The sequence below is a fragment of the Acytostelium subglobosum genome (genome assembly GCF_000787575.1).
Source record: "Acytostelium subglobosum LB1 DNA, scaffold: scaffold7, whole genome shotgun sequence".
Taxonomy (NCBI): Eukaryota; Evosea; class Eumycetozoa; order Acytosteliales; family Acytosteliaceae; genus Acytostelium; species Acytostelium subglobosum.
In genome coordinates, this window is record NW_012236526.1 from 1,048,313 (window position 1) to 1,067,779 (window position 19,467).

At 41.7% G+C, this 19,467-nt stretch overlaps 8 protein-coding genes across 8 annotated transcripts; 5 read left to right on the forward strand and 3 right to left on the reverse strand.

Annotated features, from left to right (window-relative positions):
* Nucleotides 1-1,511: 1,511 nt before the first annotated feature.
* Nucleotides 1,512-6,255, forward strand: SAMD00019534_043020 (hypothetical protein; the record flags this gene model as incomplete). Its single annotated transcript, XM_012900807.1, has 5 exons — nt 1,512-1,699; nt 1,786-3,839; nt 3,930-4,166; nt 4,235-4,288; nt 4,352-6,255. 5 exons carry the CDS (start codon nt 1,512-1,514, stop codon nt 6,253-6,255), a joined length of 4,437 nt encoding a protein of 1,478 aa, XP_012756261.1.
* Nucleotides 6,256-6,847: 592 nt separating this feature from the next.
* Nucleotides 6,848-7,036, forward strand: SAMD00019534_043030 (hypothetical protein; the record flags this gene model as incomplete). The annotated part of the gene is made up of 1 exon (XM_012900808.1): nt 6,848-7,036. A coding segment is annotated over one exon (189 nt), but the record flags the coding sequence as incomplete, so codon positions are not given.
* A 1,587-nt stretch (nt 7,037-8,623) lies between these two features.
* Nucleotides 8,624-9,036, forward strand: SAMD00019534_043040 (hypothetical protein; the record flags this gene model as incomplete). Its single annotated transcript, XM_012900809.1, has 2 exons — nt 8,624-8,772; nt 8,880-9,036. The coding sequence occupies 2 exons, from the start codon at nt 8,624-8,626 to the stop codon at nt 9,034-9,036; spliced, it is 306 nt and encodes a 101-aa protein (XP_012756263.1).
* Nucleotides 9,037-9,699: 663 nt separating this feature from the next.
* SAMD00019534_043050 (hypothetical protein) lies at nt 9,700-11,972 on the forward strand (the record flags this gene model as incomplete). Its single annotated transcript, XM_012900810.1, has 6 exons — nt 9,700-9,978; nt 10,057-10,275; nt 10,352-10,989; nt 11,060-11,135; nt 11,219-11,662; nt 11,736-11,972. The coding sequence occupies 6 exons, from the start codon at nt 9,700-9,702 to the stop codon at nt 11,970-11,972; spliced, it is 1,893 nt and encodes a 630-aa protein (XP_012756264.1).
* A 299-nt stretch (nt 11,973-12,271) lies between these two features.
* On the forward strand, nt 12,272-13,294 carry SAMD00019534_043060 (hypothetical protein; the record flags this gene model as incomplete). Its single annotated transcript, XM_012900811.1, has 3 exons — nt 12,272-12,554; nt 12,634-13,057; nt 13,135-13,294. The coding sequence occupies 3 exons, from the start codon at nt 12,272-12,274 to the stop codon at nt 13,292-13,294; spliced, it is 867 nt and encodes a 288-aa protein (XP_012756265.1).
* Nucleotides 13,295-13,368: 74 nt separating this feature from the next.
* Nucleotides 13,369-15,429, reverse strand: SAMD00019534_043070 (hypothetical protein; the record flags this gene model as incomplete). The annotated part of the gene is made up of 2 exons (XM_012900812.1): nt 13,369-14,403; nt 14,515-15,429. 2 exons carry the CDS (start codon nt 15,427-15,429, stop codon nt 13,369-13,371), a joined length of 1,950 nt encoding a protein of 649 aa, XP_012756266.1.
* A 188-nt stretch (nt 15,430-15,617) lies between these two features.
* On the reverse strand, nt 15,618-17,382 carry SAMD00019534_043080 (hypothetical protein; the record flags this gene model as incomplete). Its single annotated transcript, XM_012900813.1, has 6 exons — nt 15,618-15,679; nt 15,748-16,359; nt 16,508-16,724; nt 16,794-16,885; nt 16,952-17,146; nt 17,220-17,382. 6 exons carry the CDS (start codon nt 17,380-17,382, stop codon nt 15,618-15,620), a joined length of 1,341 nt encoding a protein of 446 aa, XP_012756267.1.
* A 792-nt stretch (nt 17,383-18,174) lies between these two features.
* SAMD00019534_043090 (hypothetical protein) lies at nt 18,175-18,854 on the reverse strand (the record flags this gene model as incomplete). The annotated part of the gene is made up of 2 exons (XM_012900814.1): nt 18,175-18,739; nt 18,811-18,854. The coding sequence occupies 2 exons, from the start codon at nt 18,852-18,854 to the stop codon at nt 18,175-18,177; spliced, it is 609 nt and encodes a 202-aa protein (XP_012756268.1).
* Nucleotides 18,855-19,467: the final 613 nt, after the last annotated feature.

Consider the following 19,467-nt stretch of genomic DNA (forward strand, 5'->3'; position numbering starts at 1 on the left):
CCAATACCTAGATAGAGTATGTGGATAACTACGCTAGAATCGCTAACATTCTAGAGCTTACTCTCCTATATTCAAGAATTTTCCAAATTATTTATGTATATCTAAAAAAATATCAATAAAATAGGATGTAATTTATTTTAAAATCAATAGAGAATCCTTTTTCTTATTAAGGCAAAGATTTACTACGAACTCTGACCGTTTCTGGGTTAGGAGTGTTGTTTGGTGTTGGTGTCCCGACTAATAATTTATATGATTAATCTGAAGATGTGTATCTTCGCGAGATAAAATATTGTAAGATGTGACCCTACTACTTCCTGAAGGGGAAGTAGTGAGTTGTGTGTTTTAATAATACCCTGTGAGCAGTCGTGTGAACAACTCTCACACTTTTACAACTGTCTCACAATCTAATTAATAAAACAATCATGTCTTCTTCTGTGTGTGATATTATCATTCATTCATCACCTTCATTCCAACATCCAATGGACTTATCATTACCTATCAAGGACAAGATAAAGCTGTCCAAACAACAACAATTAGACTCTGAAATTTTATATATCAAAGTAAACAAAGAGTGCTGCTATGGATTATTAAATGCTCTTTGTTTCAAGTATAGGTACAAACAATTATCAAGAGAGAAACTCGTTGAGTACCTTACAAGAATGTTTGATCAGGATATTGCAATATTCTACTCTGATGTGATGGACAACCTTGGCGAAGGACGATTCCTCCCTCCAGATTCAGTAGTGTACTCTATGGAGTATTTAGAAAGGTCTGTTGAACTCTTACTTAAATTCAAAACGGAATACATTGAGATTCTTTCAACTAGAGGTCTCAGGTACAAGTTGTTATCTCTCACCCCATCTAAAACCAACAACAATCCTTTTGTATACAACTATTTAATGATCAACCCAATAATAAACTCTAAAGAATGAAATTTGTTGATTATTAAATATTTAACAACATCTACTCCTTTGAGGAATTGCTGAAGGGTCTGGTGACGAGTATTATAAAAAATAAAATAAAAATTTTTGACCGAATAAAGACAGATTTTGACTATTTCATTTTTGTAAATCTCTATTGGTGTAGTCGGTAACACTATAGTCTTTCACACTGTGACCCCGAGTTCGATTCTCGGATAGAGAGCTCTTTTGTCTTCCCCAACAAAAAAAAGTTGTTTGGTGAGGTTCTTTTTTTTTTTAGAAAAAACCGAAACGAGGTTTAAATCATCTTTAAGCTTCATTAAATATGGACTACTCCTTTTGTGCAAGTTTGAGGTAATGAATTCTTACATAATTGTAATAAAACAAGAAAAAACCATGGTGTACCATCATTGTAAATTGGATCGATCAGATCGAGGGTTCGCTTTATTTTTCTAAAATCGATCAGCTGTTTTCTTGTATCGTTTGGGGTGGTGCAATGTCCGTGGACCTCGGATTGATTGTTTGCAAACAATCATTGTTCATAGGTATACAATTATTACATTTACATACACATATAGTTAGTCTACAGACATGATATTACTACTACTTCGTATTCACTGTGTGATACTTGTACTATTACTACTACTTGTTGGATCATCATCATCACTTGCCGACACACTACCATTCAATGGACGCTTCTACCAACTGGCACCGACCAAACTCAACTTCCAACAAGCTATGAACTATGCTTCAAACACAATATACCAAAATATGAATGGGTAAATATTTCCTTAACATCGCTCCCTCGATCAATCACTCACTCGATCAATCACTCGATCAATCACTCGATCAATCAAAAAATTAGCACCATACTATCATTGAATGACTTTAATGAGTACACTTTCATAAAGAATAACTTTGGAACATTGGTGACGGACTTTTGGTTGGGCGCAGAGAGACTCGATCAACATGGTTCAAGTTGGGGCTGGATCAATGGCTCGTCAAGACGGCAGCCGTTCTACACAGCGGTACCAGACCGATGTCTAGAGTACTGCGCCAACTTTAAAGGTGATCTCAACATGACAAACACAAACCTGGCCACCAAGAACTCAATGCTGGATTGGTATGCTACGCCCGCCAGCACCGAACTATCATTCATCATCGAGTTTGGTGCGGCCGACTCGCTAATGGTGTCTCGTCAAGAGATTGGCGCCGATCGTTTGATCATCTCAAACTTCCCTCTAAGCATGTCCAAGTACTTGGACTCGAATCAAGTGTCGATCAACATTTCACATCCACAACTGCCCGCCATTTTCACTTGCAAAGAGCGCAATGCTGCGCCCGCACCAACTGTCGGCCTACTTTGTAATATCCCACCCCCTTCAACCTATAAGGGCACGTTCACCTTGACCGTGTCTGGCGGTGGACAGACCGTTTCTACGACATTCCGCTTCAACCCACCCGCCATTGACGCGCTGCGCTACCAACCTGCCGACCCCAACCCCTCCCAACAACCGGCAATGAGAGTGATCACAATCATTGGTCGTGGATTCCAATACTTGTCACCAGTCATAGACATACTCAACTTTATCGATGGCACCGCCTACACTTACACGGTCGATCCCTCTGGTACCCAGATGTTGGTGTCAATCAATGAGTTCAACATCCTGCCGCTACCCATAACACTGAGGTACAACGATACGACAATCGTGTACTGGCGTCCAGCCATCCTCGACCAAGCTTCACAACTACACTACGTCGGTGTGCCATTCTCTGTGGACCTACCGACCGCCATCGCTCTAAGTGAGCAGTACAGCGCTATCAATGAGGATGGATATGTCGCGCTGGTCGACTCAAGTGCCACGGCATCATTCATTGGCAACACTCTGTTCCTCGGCAGTTCATCGATCAAGTCGATCTGGCAGAATATCAAGTATCAACAATTGGGTCTCAATGGCGGCAACTTCATCTACAATGATCATGTGATCAATTTGACACCAGTGCCACAACCAACGACAACTGGCAACTTTTACTACGACATGGTGCTTGGAAAGATTGTTGGAGTGGACCCCGCCTCCATCTCTCAGACACGTCCCTTTGTCGTTGTGCTGGGTGTCCGCACACCAGTCGTCGACACTAGTGTCAACCAGGTATCAATCCCAATCGATGGTGGCTCGTACCCTATCGCGATGCTCAAGAACTATGGCTGGGCATCGTCGTCAACTGGCGTCATCATGATCAGGGGCACCCTAAACCTTACTGGCTCACTGGATGTGCCCAACAAGAAGTTGTTGATCAACGATGGCAACGGAGGCTATGCCAACCGCACGGTCCAAGTTGTGCTGCCCGACAAACGAGTGTTCCCCTACTACATCTGGTACGACGCGCCCATCATCAAGACGTTGACCCGTGCATCGGCTGCCTCGACTCAGATCACAATGACTGGACTCAACTTTATTCCACTCGCACTCGAGATCTATCCCAAGTGCACTATTGTTGGCTCAATGACAACGACAACAATGATCGTCTGCAACCTGGATGCCAACCTTGCACCCCAACGCTACAACCTAACAGTCAAGATTGTTGCAGAAGCAGGCACTGGCAACGATGTTACATCAAAGCCCTACGACCTGGATCTCCGTAAGATGGCTCTGACATCAGTGTCGCCACGTGCCATCCCCTCTTCAGGTGGCACGATAACAGTGTTTGGATCGGCATTTGGAAATAACATCGATGTACTACAGGTCAAGTTTGTCAACACGACTCAGGCACCAGTCAACTGCGTTTCCTTTGCCACAATAGACTCTGCATGCGTGTTAAACATTGTCAATGCACCACCCGAGGGAACCTACAACATTGCCATCATGCGTGCAGGTGATGCAACTTCCACTTCCAACACAGTTCAATTCACAGTCAAAAGTATGTTGTTGTTGTTGTTGGAGATGTATGGGAATCATACCAATCAATCACTTACTCATTCTCCTCCCGCCCCCTCTCCCAACCTTATAGACTTGGTCGTGAACAATGTAACACAGGATCAATCAAACCTTCAAACGATACAGGTGTTTGGAGACAGTCTAATGATGTACAGTCCATCGTTGAGTGTGGCAGTGGGAGGTGCACCATGCAAGCCATTGATCTTTATCAATGACACACTCTTGACATGTACAATCCAATCATCAGCAGCCAATGGATCAGTCGTCATCAGTAACCAGGGCAATCTAAAGCCATTCAAATCAACATACAGTATGTATCTGGAACTATCCCCATCACTCAATCACTCACCCATTTAATACAAACCAATCAATCAATAGTATTCAGACCAGTATTATTATCAATGGAACCACCAACATTTGATCTGATGAATGGTAATAGGTTCACTGGAATATACTTTGATATGCAATCATTCACATTCATACTTGATCAAATAGTATGGATGAATGCTGCACCAAGCCCAGATGGAAAGGTCTTTACTCCGCTCTATAAGGTGGGGGCAAACCATAAATTGTTTGCGCGAAATCAAGATGGTCTTCAGTCCAACACATTGTTGGTATCCTACCCTCTGCCCCTGGTCTTTAACACTACCGGTAGTAACAACACTGTTCTAATGGTCTTGGGCAACTACCTGTATCATTTCGACTCTGGTAATGCCATGCTCGAGGGACTCACATCCGATCCAATCCCCTCAACAGTGTCCTCGGCCACATACACTACGCTTCAGTTCCAACTGCCACCCACCGTTAGGAGTGGAACATTCTCAATCGTGTCGGGCGGCCAGCGATCCAAGCCAAAGACATTCACAGCCGTACCAAGATTCGAGAACAGCACCAGTCCACCAACCAATGGAGGCTTGATCAACATCACCGGTTACTACATGGCACCATACTCCTACATCAATGATCAGGTGCTAAAGATTACTGTGGGAGGCTTAGAGTGCACTGAACTCAAGGTGTTGAGACAGGTCGATAGCTGGTACCAACTGTCATGTGTTGCTCCTCGTGGAACTGGAAAGAGCAACATGATAATTACCAACAATGTTGGTGATGGCTTCGGCTATGCACTCGACTACCAATCTCCATCAGTGGTCGGTGTCCGTTCCACTCAGTTCAATCAGTCTGGCACAGTTACAATCAATGGCGCCAACTTTGCCAACACCAACTTGAACGTGACCATCGGTGGCAAACAGTGTATCAATCCACGATCCAACAATGATGGCACAGAGATTCAATGTCAGTTCAGCTCAGATGTACCATATCCAGACAGCAATCAATCATTGCCAGTGACCGTCTCGGTCGACTCTCTGCACTTTACCTCTCAATCATTCATCTACCAAGTGCCAACTCAGTGTCCAGTGTGCCAGCATGGTGATTGCAACAGTACTTTGAGCAAGTGCCAGTGCCAACAGGGATGGACTGGTATTACATGTTCAGTGGAGATTCAAGTTGGTCAGACTACAGACATACCAAACATCGATAGCAACACGACACAAGTGGTACTCGGATCAAGCGATCATAATCTTCACTTCAACATTAGTGTGACAGAGCTTAGAGAGGTCACATCGAGCAATGTTGTTGTCAAGCAGGTATACCTCAAGGATGCTTCATGGACCACACAGAATTTCGGCAGCGGACACTTTATATTGAATGGCACATTCAGCAGCGATCCACTATTGAGTGTAGTTATCGACATGACAGTGTTTACCAATGCCAGCCAGTATGACTTTGCTGGCGATGCGTTCCAAGTGCTGGACAACTCAATCAAGTATGTGGTCCGAATCAACAGCTGGTCGTTTGGTGCCAAGACCAACGCACTGCAAGTTCTCTTCCTGTCACAGGCTGCCGCATCAGTTGGGAACTGTGGCAATGTACAAAAGTCAAAGGTTAGCGCTGCCGTAAGCAATCAACAGTCTTCACTGCGTTCGATTGAAATTAGTCAGGGTGCTCTGGTGCTTGAGGGCTACTTCTCGGACCGTATCATCGTGGACGACAGAGTGTCACACAGTCAGGTCGATGTGTTGCCAGACACTGATGAGGCCGTTCAACAAGCAGTACAGACATATGGAGGCGACAAGCTCAACATCTTGACTTGCATCACCATACCTCACTTTGAACAATACGCAGTGGTCGATCCAAACTTTGGCTCTTTGTTGGTGGCCCCAGCAGACGGCAATGGAGAATGTTCTGGCAATGGAAACAACTGGAAGATTCCAGTCATTGTTACTTGTTCAGTTGTTTGTGCATTGTTAGTCGTCGTTGCAACTATCTTTATCGTAAAGAAAAATGCAGTGCTCAAACACAGAATGATGAGGACACTAAGTATGAAGCGATTCAAATAAAGTATGATGGTAGTTGTGTTTGTAGAAGATCAATCGCTCCCTAGAGAGAGATGAAGTTGAGGACATTCAAAGAGACTTCATTCACATAAAGACAAGTTAAACACAACCAGAGGTAGATAGTTGATGAAAGTAGACCAAAATCATTCCAGGTTTAATATAAACACTTTGCCTTGCCTGGAAATTCCTCATGCTACACAGGGTATCAATTAACAATAAGTATTCGACACCTGCAGGATTCGAACCTGCGCCCCCGAAGGGATTTGATTTCGAGTCAAACGCCGTAACCACTTGGCTAAGGTGTCCTTATTTGAGGCCAGTTAACTGGATCCAACGACTTTAAACAAAAACCATGACTTAACATCGACACCTCCCGACCTCACCATGAACCTCGCAATCTTCACTGAATTCTTCTTCTTCCTGCTTGTTGTTTCCAGAGTCGAATTTTCTGTTGAGTTAATAGAAAAACAAATGATATTTGGATGAAATTTTGTCTAGTTTCCATCATTTTATTAAATTATCTAAAAAGAATGTGGTCATGATGATCACGACACATCATCAAAGACCATTCATTGATTAATTAATTATCTCCAACATGAACAACTACACTGCCTCCAGTGTTCCAACTGTGTCAGCTAAGAATACCATTGACCTCACCAACAGCGAAATCTCATGGAATGAGGACAACACTGTCGTTAGACCAGTCATCACTACTGAAGCTCCAGCTACCAATGATCCAACTCCTGCTCCAATGGCTCCTGCCACCACTGCTAAAACTTCAGAATAGCACGATGTCTTGTAATTGATCACTTGGGAATCATTTACATTAAACTATCCGGGGAGTTTGCTCATGCTTCTCTCTATCAATGCATCCTCCAGATCCCTCACTTTGATTATTAATAAATGTATCCAAGTAACTACAAATGTAAATAACAACATGTAAGACACTCAAACATTGATATGCTTCACTATACATTGAATAACATCAATCTTTTTGTTTTGTAGTTAGCAGTAGTGTTACTACAGTGGCACACTTTATATAGCAACTCCCAACTTAACTGCAAATGCAAGTGAAACACAACAACCTATCGTTTCCTGTATGACGAATTCGTCATGATTGATTCAGTTGTCAAGACAACCCAAACCTATATGGAGCCAATTCTTGAAAATAATCAGGCGGCCAGCTATTATGATCAAATTGATCCATCGGCCATGCTAAAGATATTCAATATCATGGTACATGCTCCACTGACATATTGTGAGTCATAGAGATACAGAGTGTCATTGAATACTCCAATGCTGTACGGGTATTGATACCAATCACCTGGACTGCCCATCCATTGAAAGATATCTTTAAAGCTAGAGTTACTCTTTAAAGTAAGTTGGTTGATATCTGCATCATAGAGATAGAAGGAGAACATTCTACATACATGTCATATCCTCTGGCATTGACATGCAAAGGAGTATGAACTGGGTATCGGACACCACAGACACTACTCCCATGAATGGATTACAGTCTCCTCCATTAATCACGATTGGTATGTTGTACAACTCACCAACAACTATCAAGGACCAAACAAACTCTACGTTGCCCAAATCAATCCAGAAACACATACTTCCAAGCCATTAATGGTCCAAACAAGTAATCTGGCACCAATCTATAATTACTCTGTTTCATTCGATCCAGTGAATGGATACCTTGGAGTGTTTGACAAAAGTATTCAACTGATGTTCAACTTAATCACCTCATTCTAGATTGTCACATTATCTGTCGTATTGACTCGAGAGATTGCATTTCGCATGCGAAAGGATAGCCAGAGTTGAACGTACTAACAATGTTTGGTTGATCCAAGTTTGTTGTTAATGTAGGTGTATATATTTATTGAAAGATAGAAGGAGCTATGAGTGAGATATAGAGTTATCGGGTGGATACTAAGAACAGTCTACCCTAACAATACATACAATCAAAGTTAAATACATGATTGTGATAACAATCATGGTCATTGCCTTGAACATCATATATGATTGTTGTCGTGTCAATCGCAATCCTTCATTCAGTTACTCTCTCTTGAGACATACTTAATTTATCTAAACGAGGCAAGAAAAGTCTGAAGAGATGATGTTCAAATAATCCATGTACTTGTTGTAGGTACCACGTGGACCAAAGAAAGGAGTTGTTTGATTGATTGTGGGTAGGTTGGTTCAAGTGCTACGTGTAGGTTCCAATCACAGTGGATCACAAACAAGAATGGAAGAACAAGATAAGACGGTTGGATGAGTTTGTGTTGCGTTTAGTCGCTCAAAAATCTTTGGAACGTGATCTGATGACTCAGTATACCAAAGTAACAACTAATATAAACATAATATAAATATGGCACAGGCAGAGAAGCAGAGCATGAATAGTATGCTCCAGAATCAGACTACAGCTGTTGAGAAAGGAATTGACGATTCAAAGGCAATGAAGGCAATGTCACAACTGAATCAAACCAATAAAGAGGAGGAAGAGAAACGTATTGCAAGGTAGGTGTTGTGTATGAGAGTTAGTGTAGTTTGATCGACAGTAACAACTTACAATCATTCATTCAATCAATCATTCATTCGATCAATCATTATACATGATTCTTTAGACAAAAGGCATTGGCAGCAGTAAAGGTTGATAAGGCAGATATTGAATTGATCTGTAGCGAATTGGAGACAACAGCCGATGTTGCCGAACTAGCACTGCGAGAGAATGATGGTAAAGTTGTACCTGCCCTAGAGTCACTAATAAACACGAGAAAGTAGTGTACTTCCATCGTCTGATACCTCAAGCCCATTCAATGTGCTAGCACATGCCCTCCTCATGCCCTCCTCATACCCACATAATCACAGGAGCTCTCAAAGTCAATTGACTCTTTGATTGATAGACCAACTTTGACTTGATTTCTTCAACCTTAAGATTAGTGAGATAATCAACACTCCACATTCAATCCAATCAATCGAAGAACCCATTCAATCAAGATCAATCATACATTTATGTATAGAGATAAAAATATATGTGTGATTAGCCAGAGTGTTCATACACATGCAACGTTGCAGCAGTTGTTGGCAAAGGCAATTGCCAGGCTTTGTCTGAACGCACCATTATTGTCATTCAGTTTGTTGTTGCATTACAATCACACACGTCACTCATCAAATTAATAATAAATAAAAATCAATCATCATAATAATATGAGTGAAAGAGAGTGAGTGTGTATGAGGAGCCACCTTCCAATTTCTTTGCTTGTGTGTGTTTGTGTATGAAAGTGAAAGACTCAATCGACTGAGAGCCAATCTCCATTTCACGCACATCAACTCAAACACACTTTATCTCTCCTATCTTTCACACACATTCACTCATTCATTCAACTTATTTTTTGATTATTATTATTATTACATATACATATACATATATACAACAAACAAAGAATGATTATATCAACACAACTGGCGACAAAGTTGTTGGTCGCTTTGATGTTGATAAGCGCAGTGGCAAATGTCGATGCTTATTTGCCTGGAATGTTCTCAAAGGATTATAAGAAAGACGATGAGGTGTTGCTAAAGGTCAACAAGATCACCTCTGTTCACACTCAACTCCCATTCACCTATTACAAACTGCCAGTGTGCAGACCCGCCAAGATCCAAGACGAGTCTGAGAACCTCGGTGAGATTCTCCTTGGAGACAGAATCGAAAGTTCACTCTATGAAGTATGATTGATTGATTGAATACAGAAACACAGACACAGAAACAGGAACTAATCAATCAATCACAATCTTTAAATTTAGATATCATTCTTGAATGAAGTCAATTGCAAGGTACTGAACTCGATTGAGGGTGCCGTATGCACTGATGATTTGGATCAAGGACAATTGAAGGATTTGAGCGATAAGATTCAGAATGAATACAAGGTACATTGGATCCTCGATGGTCTTCCAGTTAGATTGTCCGGTGGTTCACCTCATGAGCCAGGTTTCCCATTGGGTTACATTGGTACTGTTGATGAGGTAAGTGATTCGAATGATTGATTGAATGATAGATTGAATGATCGAATGATCACATCTAACATGTATACCACTTTAGGAACTTGGAAAGAACTATGTATACAATCATGCCAACATTACTATCCTTTATCACAAGAATGGAGAGGATGAATTTAGAGTGGTCGGATTCGAAGTGACACCAATCAGTATTGCTTACAACCCAGATACTTACCGTAAGGACCAGTCCGAATGTCCTGAAGTTAGGTCCGCCGCATATGGCCAGACTGTGACCTCGGCCAAGGAGACAATCTATTGGACATACAGTGTGACGTTCAAGCAGAGCGATGTCCGTTGGGAGAAGCGTTGGGACTCGCTGCTCAGCACCGACGTGCAGTCACGTCGCTTCCACTGGTTCTCCATCCTCAACTCGCTGATCATCGTCTTCTTCTTGACGATCATGGTCGGAATGATCTTGATGAGAACGCTCAAGGCCGACTTTAGACGTTACAACACCATCGACGCCTCTGAGGAGGCTGAGGAGACTGGCTGGAAGATGATCCACGGCGATGTCTTCCGTCCCCCCAGTCGTCCAATGCTTCTCTCTGTCATGATTGGCAGTGGTGTCCAGCTCTTCTCCATGGCTGGCGTCACCATGTTGTTCGCCTTCCTTGGTTTCCTTTCACCAGCCAACATTGGAAGTCTTGCAACTGCTCTCGTTGTACTCTTTATTATCATGGCGTAAGTATATTGTGGACCAAGTCCATGACACTGACATGACCCATCAACTAACACATCTCCCTCCCCATAGTATGTTTGCTGGATACTTCTCGACAAGGAACTACATGATCTTCAAGGGTCAGAACTGGAAGAGGAACACTATCTACGTATGTTCATTCATTCAATCAATCACGATCCAACCTCACGCGACCAAGTACTAATCTCAACAACTTTAACAACAACTTTATAGACTGCATTCGGTTTCCCAGGAATAATCTTTACAATTTTCTTTATCATCAATATGTTCCTTAGAGGCGCTGGATCATCTGCTGCCGTGCCCTTCCCAACATTCCTCTCATTGATCGCTATGTGGTTCGGTATCTCTGTGCCATTGGTGTTCTGCGGAAGCTACTACGCCTCCAAGAAGCCAGTGCCCCAAGACCCGGTGCGCACCAACCAAATCCCCCGCCAGATACCCGATCAGATCTGGTACATGAAGCCAACGCTCTCCATCCTGATGGGTGGCATCCTACCATTTGGCGCCGTCTTTATCGAGCTCTACTTCATCCTCTCAGCACTCTGGGACAACCAGTTCTACTACATCTTTGGATTCCTCTTTATCGTTTTAGTCATCCTCATTGTCACCTCTGCCGAGATCACCATTGTCATGTGCTACTTCCAACTTTGTGCAGAGGTATGTTGATTGATCCGAAGATACACAGCGCCATGTCCAGTCACTAACTAACCTCATTCATATCAACTAATAGGACTACCATTGGTGGTGGAGATCATTCTTGACATCGGGAGCATCGGCATTCTTTATGTTCCTGTACACTATTTTCTTCTTTAGACGTCTGCAGATCACCAAGTTTGTTTCCGTCCTCCTTTACTTTGGATACTCATTGATCATGTCACTGTCCTTCTTTGTGGTGACTGGTGCCATTGGATACTATTCATGCTACTTCTTTGTGCGCAAGATTTACAGTTCCATCCATATCAACTAAAACGTACATACACTATTATTATCACTATTATTTTCAATCAATAACATCCGAGAAGAGAATAGAAGAGAAGATAAGATAAGAGAAACATCTTTGTGACCCTTTAATTAATAAATCATTCATTCATTCATTCATCCTTGACTAATTCGCCAACTTGATTGAGTTCGAGTTCACTCTGGACTTGCAGAATTCTCTTCAAAGGGAGGGGGTCACGTTTCATTGACTTTCGAAGACCTAATCAATCAATCAAACTTATCTGTAACATTATCTATACTTATAAATATATATACAATCTTCTAAAGATGTCTGAACAACATAGTGCAAAGTCACCATCAGTTGAACCTATTGATGAGGATGAAGTTGTAGATACAATTAGTTTGGATCAACAACAACAACCACCTGCTACAAAGATAGAACAACAGGATCAACAAAAGGATACAGATATTGAGGATGTTATAAAGACAGAGACAAACACAGAGACAGATCAACAACAACAGGATACAGAGATTGAAGAATCAGAAGAACAGGCAGTACCCAATCAGACTATATATGTTAACAATCTCAATGAAAGACCTTCGAAAAAGAGTAATATGACCATCACTCATTCATTCAAACAAACATGACCATCGACCATGGACTAACTATGAACCAATAACACATATAGAGCTTACAGAACAACTGAAAGGAGTGTTCTCAAAGTATGGAACTATATTGGATATCGTTGTATCAAAGAGACAGAGAATGAAGGGACAGGCATTCATTGTGTATAGTGATGTAGAGTCGGCGTCAAAGGCGATGAAGGCAATGGATAGTCATGACTTCCTCGGTAGACAGATGAAAGTAACATACTGCAAGTCAAAATCAGACGCTGTCGCCAAGCTCGACGGTACATTCGTAGAGAAGAAGAGACCTCGCGATGATGAGGTGCTCGAGAAAAAGAAAGCTTCAAAGAAACAAGACACAAAAAAAGGACCATCCTTCTCCTCTTCGAGCAGGCCAGCCAAAGAGTTCCCACCCAACAAGATCCTATTCGTCGAGAACCTGCCAGACATTTGCGAGCCGATGATGTTGGAGATGTTGTTCTCACAGTATGTATACAACGGGCAAGGCCGGAGGCTGGAGTAGTTCCAAAGATGATGTCTAACATTCTAAATCATTACAATAGGTTCCCAGGATTCCAGAGTGTCAATATGACTGCCGCAAGGAAGGGTGTAGCATTCATAGAGTTCGACGACGACATCAAGTCTGGAGTGGCAATGACCAATCTGCAGGCCTTCAAGGTGACACCTGTCAATCCAATGGCTATATCATATGCAGCTCAATAATCATTCAATCATTCAATCAATCAATCAATCAATCGATCATTTCAAATGTATATATGGTTCAAAGCTACCACCCTTTATTTGATACCTATCTTGACCATTCCTAGCTTGGCAGTTTCGACGGCGAGCACATAGTCCTCAGCCTTGTCTGGATCGTTCTGGAACCGATTGATACAATTGAATGCTCCTGGACCAAACAGGACCATCAACATTGAGTTGGACGTCATTTGATCGTATATCTTGGTCAGCTGATCGTCGATGGTCTGGAACACATCAAACACTGGCTTGTTGACGGGTATGGTTCCGTCCCACTTGCTCAGCTCCTTCATGATCTGCTTCTTTGCCTTGCCCTCGCTCGATGTGTCGTCATTGATCGATTGAATGAGTTGCTGCTCTAGCTGCTGCGATTCCTCCGATGACAACTTCTCCACAGCCTTGTAGTGATCGGCCAATTGATAGAGCTTAAAGATGATAAAGTCGCTGGAGCCCCGCAGCTCCTTCATGGCGCGCTCTGCCACCTCGCTCTTGGTGTTGCACTTAACGCACGACACCACGTTGGTCGAGTGCTGTGTGATCTCCTCGATCGTATCGATCATGGTCGCTCGCTTGTTATACTTGTGTAGAATGCTGAACAGGTTCTCGTTGTGCTCGAGCGATGTGCCATAGTCCTTGCCCTTTTCGATCTTGAGCTTGACCAGGTCCATGACGGCCTTGGCGTCCTCTATTGAGTTGTGACCATCGTTGCCTGCCTGGATCACGCGACCCAGATGCCTCTTGACCAGCACGCGCAGGGGGAACTTGGTGTGATTGCCAGTGGGGAAACAGACAGAGGTGTCAATGATGTGGGGATGGTAGAACTTCATCGCATTGAGGTCATTCTCCAATGAGTGTCCAATCAGGATTGTGTTCTTCTTAATCAGATGTTTCAGCTTGACTTGAATATCATTCAGTGTTGTCGTCACGTCCCTCAGTGTTTCCTCTGAGATACCACTAAAGCGTGTAACATAGTCTGTGATTGGATTGTCTGGCTTTACATACTCGTCCATCAATACCGTGTTATTCTCATCCACTATACTAATGCGTGTCAGTTCTTTTCCAGTTGTTGTGACACACTGATTGATTGAGTGGGTGGGAAAGTGGAATGATTCCAGGGAGTTGGAGGTAAGTGATCGGTCGATTGATTAAGTGTCCATCAGAGACTAGTCTCGTGATCTTTGTCATACCATTTCACAATCGACAGCAAGGAGATTGAATGGATCATTGTCTTTGCCAAGGACAGCGCGTGCCCATGGTGAGGCTGTACAGTCTTTGGATTGAGGGTACCCATTCTCAATGAGTTCGTCGTCGGCAAGAAGGTATCCAGATGCTGGCAACACCTTGCCATTGGAGCCACCCTGTCTCTTTTCCTTGGCCACCAAAGTCTTGACAGTGAACAGATGCTCGTAGAGTGATTGTGAGGGAGGTTTGCTGGGCACAACAGTGTGTATCTTCATTGTGGATGAGTGTGGCAGCTTATCTGTGAACCATTCTTTGCCTGAGAGCAGACAGACCTTCTCGTACAGCAGGTCATCGATTGCTGGCACCACTACGACGACCAACTTTTGTAGCAATGGTTTGTTCTTGGTGAAGATCCAGTTGGGCGTCGTCTCTGCAAAGTCTGACAACAACCATTTGATATAATGTTGAATGTCTCTTATCGTCGCGTATCTACTCTTGTTTGCAATCTCCACACCTAGTTTGGCCTGCTCTCCATAGACCTCTGAATACTCTTTGAATATCTCTCTTCGCTCTGTTGTCGTTGTCGTCGTGGTTGATGATGTGAACACACTCTCAATAGTTGCCTTTAGCTTCTTTGAATTCTTGATTGCATCCTCATTGTCTCCATCAGTGTCATCTGGTAACAATCCAAATGGGTTTGAATAATCAACTAATGTGCGACCTGTTATCAATGTGGAAGTGGCTGCCTTGACAATGACCTTCTTCTTCTTGATGGGGGCGACCTCGACTACCTCCTCTACCTCCTCCACTTCCTCCACTTTCTCTACATCCTCCGCCTCATCAACCTCCCTCGATTTCCTCTTCTTCATCTTTTTAACAATGACGTTGTTGCTGTTGTTGTTGTTGTCAAAGACAGACATGTATATGTGTTTATATAAATAAGATGATCAGGTATAAGTTGAACCCAAGAATGAACTTTACAGATGTCAAAAGGGGTACCCTTCAAAAAAACGAACGAGTCCATCTCAAACTGGAAGATGCATGTGACGAATGTATACATTTATAAATGTCTAGAACTGATTGATCATGTCCACCATTCATTGATATATTAATAAGTTAGTTGATCAATATTATATTCAGGAATAATCAATCGTAGAACAGATAGTGCGGCTAAACATAGATTATGTGTTAGTTTGAATAAATGAACACGCAGCTCGAATGAAGAGATAGATACATACCAATGAATGATGACACTGATCCAGTTAACAATGATATAACTATATCACCTCCAAAGAGATCAATGATGAAACTGATCGTCAATGATACTAGTAGTTGTGGCACCACCACGAATATGTTCATCACTCCAATGTGTAGTCCACTCTTGCTGGCAGTTGATCCCATTCCAACTATTGTGAATGGCATTACCATGACGACTGCCCACGAGAATCCTGTTGCACCAATGAGGAACAGACACGATATGCGTCCTTCGACAAAGAAGAACAGTCCAAAGCACACTGCTTGAATGAATGTTCCTATGAAGTAAATCTCCTTGTGTCCAATCAATCTTATCAGCCAAGGTAAAAGCAGGGAGGAGGCAATGGCCACGACTGATTGGATCGATAGGCCAAGAGAGCCTCGGCGCACTCCCTCTTGGAATAGGTCGAGACCAATTGATCCAGCGGGTGCGTTGGGATTGCCATGATAGACATCGACTCCAACCCATGTGGTGACGTAGAGAACAAAGCAGAACCATCCAATCCATGAGAAGAACTGTGTACAACATACTCGCGACAAGTATGGAGGTATGTCTCGCAATGAGTCAAATATATGGCGGAGGTAGTTTGTCGATTCTAGATGTTGATTGATCGGTTGATAAGTATCCTCCTTGATAACAATGAGTGTGATTGATATTGATATTAAAAGGACTATACTAGAGATGGCTTGGGTAGTGTATGTAAGTCAATGGCGTTATGGTTGATCGATTGATTGAATGCTTACTAAATAATATCCGAATGTCTGTCTTCATAAAGGGTAGTAATCCAACCAAACTGAGTGAGCCCATGAAGTAACCTAATAGGTTACCAATGCCTAACATGATGGAGAATAGGGATGAACCTAGTCCTTGTTGAGCAGGTGGTGCGACATCAACCAAAAGTGCACGACAAGGTGATTGTACAGCATTGTTTGAAAGGTCCAATATCCAGAATCCAATGATCTATATGATTGAAATAGTCAGTTCAGTTGCCACATCCTTTGGATTCCAACTGAAGAGTTATTATCTTACCGCTAATATAATAGCCTTGGTCTGTTTATCTGGAGTATCACCCATCTTTGCTCCAATTGAAGGTGCATTTGATATTAACATAAGTCCAAGAACTATGAGTTGGAGGTTAGTTTGATTGATTGAACGTAGACCTTGGGTTGTTAGGTACAACAACATACCAATACATATTGATCCAAAGAATATAAATGGTTTCCTTCTTCCATATTTGGATACCAATCGATCACTGATCACTCCAACAATTGGCTGGACTATCAGTCCTGAAACAGGTCCCGCGATCCAAATAAATGATACCCAGAATCGTGACACTCCAAGCTGTAAGAACATCGGAGTACTATATGCCATTTGCAAGGCCCCTATTGTGAAAACATGGTCATGGTCAGCCATGCATTCAATCTTTGATCTTGACATCATTCTTAATACACTTACAACCAAACTGAACGCCCAAGAAAGAGATTGAGAGTGCTATTAGTTTGTATAATGGCAGTAATGGTTGGTTGGGCGGAGGTTCGCTTGGCAGGTCATCTTCGTTGATATCAACATGTCCTATGTCCTGTATCAGAGGCACATTGTCCTGGTCCATTCCAGACATATATCTTTTGAAGTCGTCTCTTTCTCGTTCATCAAGGTCTTGATTGTTTGATGATTGCTTTTCTTCTCCTCCCGGATGAACATCCACTGACACTACACTATAGTTATCACTTGTTTGTTGACCCTCTGGTATCACTAATATACGAGTTGGCATTGACGATGATAATGTTGATGATGAAGATTGTTGTTGTTGTTTATCGTATCGATTGTGATTGTCAACATCTTTGATGTTGTTTGGTTGATATTGATCAATGTCTATTGATGATGATGTACCTGTCACAGCAGCTGTGTTGCTGACACTTGCATCATTATCAGTGCTGACCAACTTCTTGTATGAAGCTTCTTTGTTCTTTAAGTAATTCATTTCATTCAATCCAATAAATATTTATTTGTTTTAATTATTATGATAACTATTTATTATTATTATAACATCATATAGTTGTTGATTATCATTATATAACCATTATCACCTTCAACATCATCAGATAACAACACCTTCGTGTTGTTGACACTAGTAGTGTATTGAAGATGGGGGTAACATGTGAAGTGTCAACACACCACACACATGTCCATTCATTCTCGCATGTCCTAGATTGGTATACATCTACCTAGAAAAAAGTACATTCAATTGAATGTCCTATCCTATTCTATCCTTCTTTAATTATTATTGAATCATTCATTCTTTGAGAAACATAGATATAATTTTAATAAAAGATAATTAGAGAGCTTTAAATATTGTTGGAGACAGTAATGTGGAGCAAAGTTGATAGAGAGAGAGACACATTCTAATGGATCATTTCCAAAACTCTGAAATCTCGATATTCCTCTTAGTCACCTCGTACTTGTTCATAATATCTTCTTCTTCCTTTGTGCATTTTCTAGCATCGGCAATCACCATCGGGGCTCTGGTCAATGGGTTTCTAGGATTTTTGTCCAATGCTTTTTCGAGGCAATCATAACAATAGTAAGTGACAGACCTTCCATTCAAAGTGTATACAGGGTTCCTCAACTTTTCTCTGCAGATAAGGCAAATGTATCCGTTTGGCTCAACATTTGAGAGTGCTCTCAAGAACATTTCCTTAAGACCAACCTGGTCCTTGAGATGAGTTAACTTGGCCTTGTATAATAGAGACGTATCCACACTTTGATTCAATCCATTGATAAGCTTCTTAATATCATTGAACTTGATCACAGGGATGGCCACAGCAGTTGATCCAATACCTACTCCTACTGTTCCACCAGTAATCATCAATACTCCAGCGCCGGTAGAAACAAGTGAAGTGCCTCCAGTTACTGGAGAGAAAACAAATCCAGTAATAGTCAAAACAATACCAACTACTAAAGTGGATATTCCCACTCTATATTTCCAATAGATTGATTGATTAGTGTTAGTACTGAATAATGTCATATATAATATTCTTTAACATACCCCAATCCAATATTCATATCCTTCTTGAGATCTTCTGATTGCATCTCCAACTCTGGAAGTTGTGTTGCAACACTTTTAACCAATTGATTGGTTAAAGAGCTTATTGCTTGGTATAGGGACCACATATAGTTCTCGATAGACTCTAGTTTGGTGGCGTACTCTAATATTGAGATAGAAGCTATGTCCTTCTTATAACTATCTACGAAAAGGAGGTAGTGGGAAATAAACTCCAATATCTTTCCTTGTATGTTCTTCAGAGTATCTGGAATTCCAGCACGATTGACATGCTCAGAATATCTATTCTGGAAAATAATCAAGATGAGAGAGGATATACGTTCCAACTCAAATTTCAAGATTAGTTTGGCAAGGACAAAGAATTCAATCTAAAAATGGGAATAATAAAGGTTAATAAATGATTAATATTAATATTGCCCAAAAATAATACTTACAGTATTGACCTCAGATTCAATTCTCTTTAACATTTCAGTATATTTAACTTGATCCTCCTTGAATGTTTTATAATCATTATTATTCTGGTTGTTGTTGTTATTATTATTGTTTGGATCCTTAGATAGAGGTTTTTCCTTCTCACAACATGAGATCTCTAAGGGAACTGAGACTGGGAGATATATCTGATTATTGTTAAGGGTTTGTTTG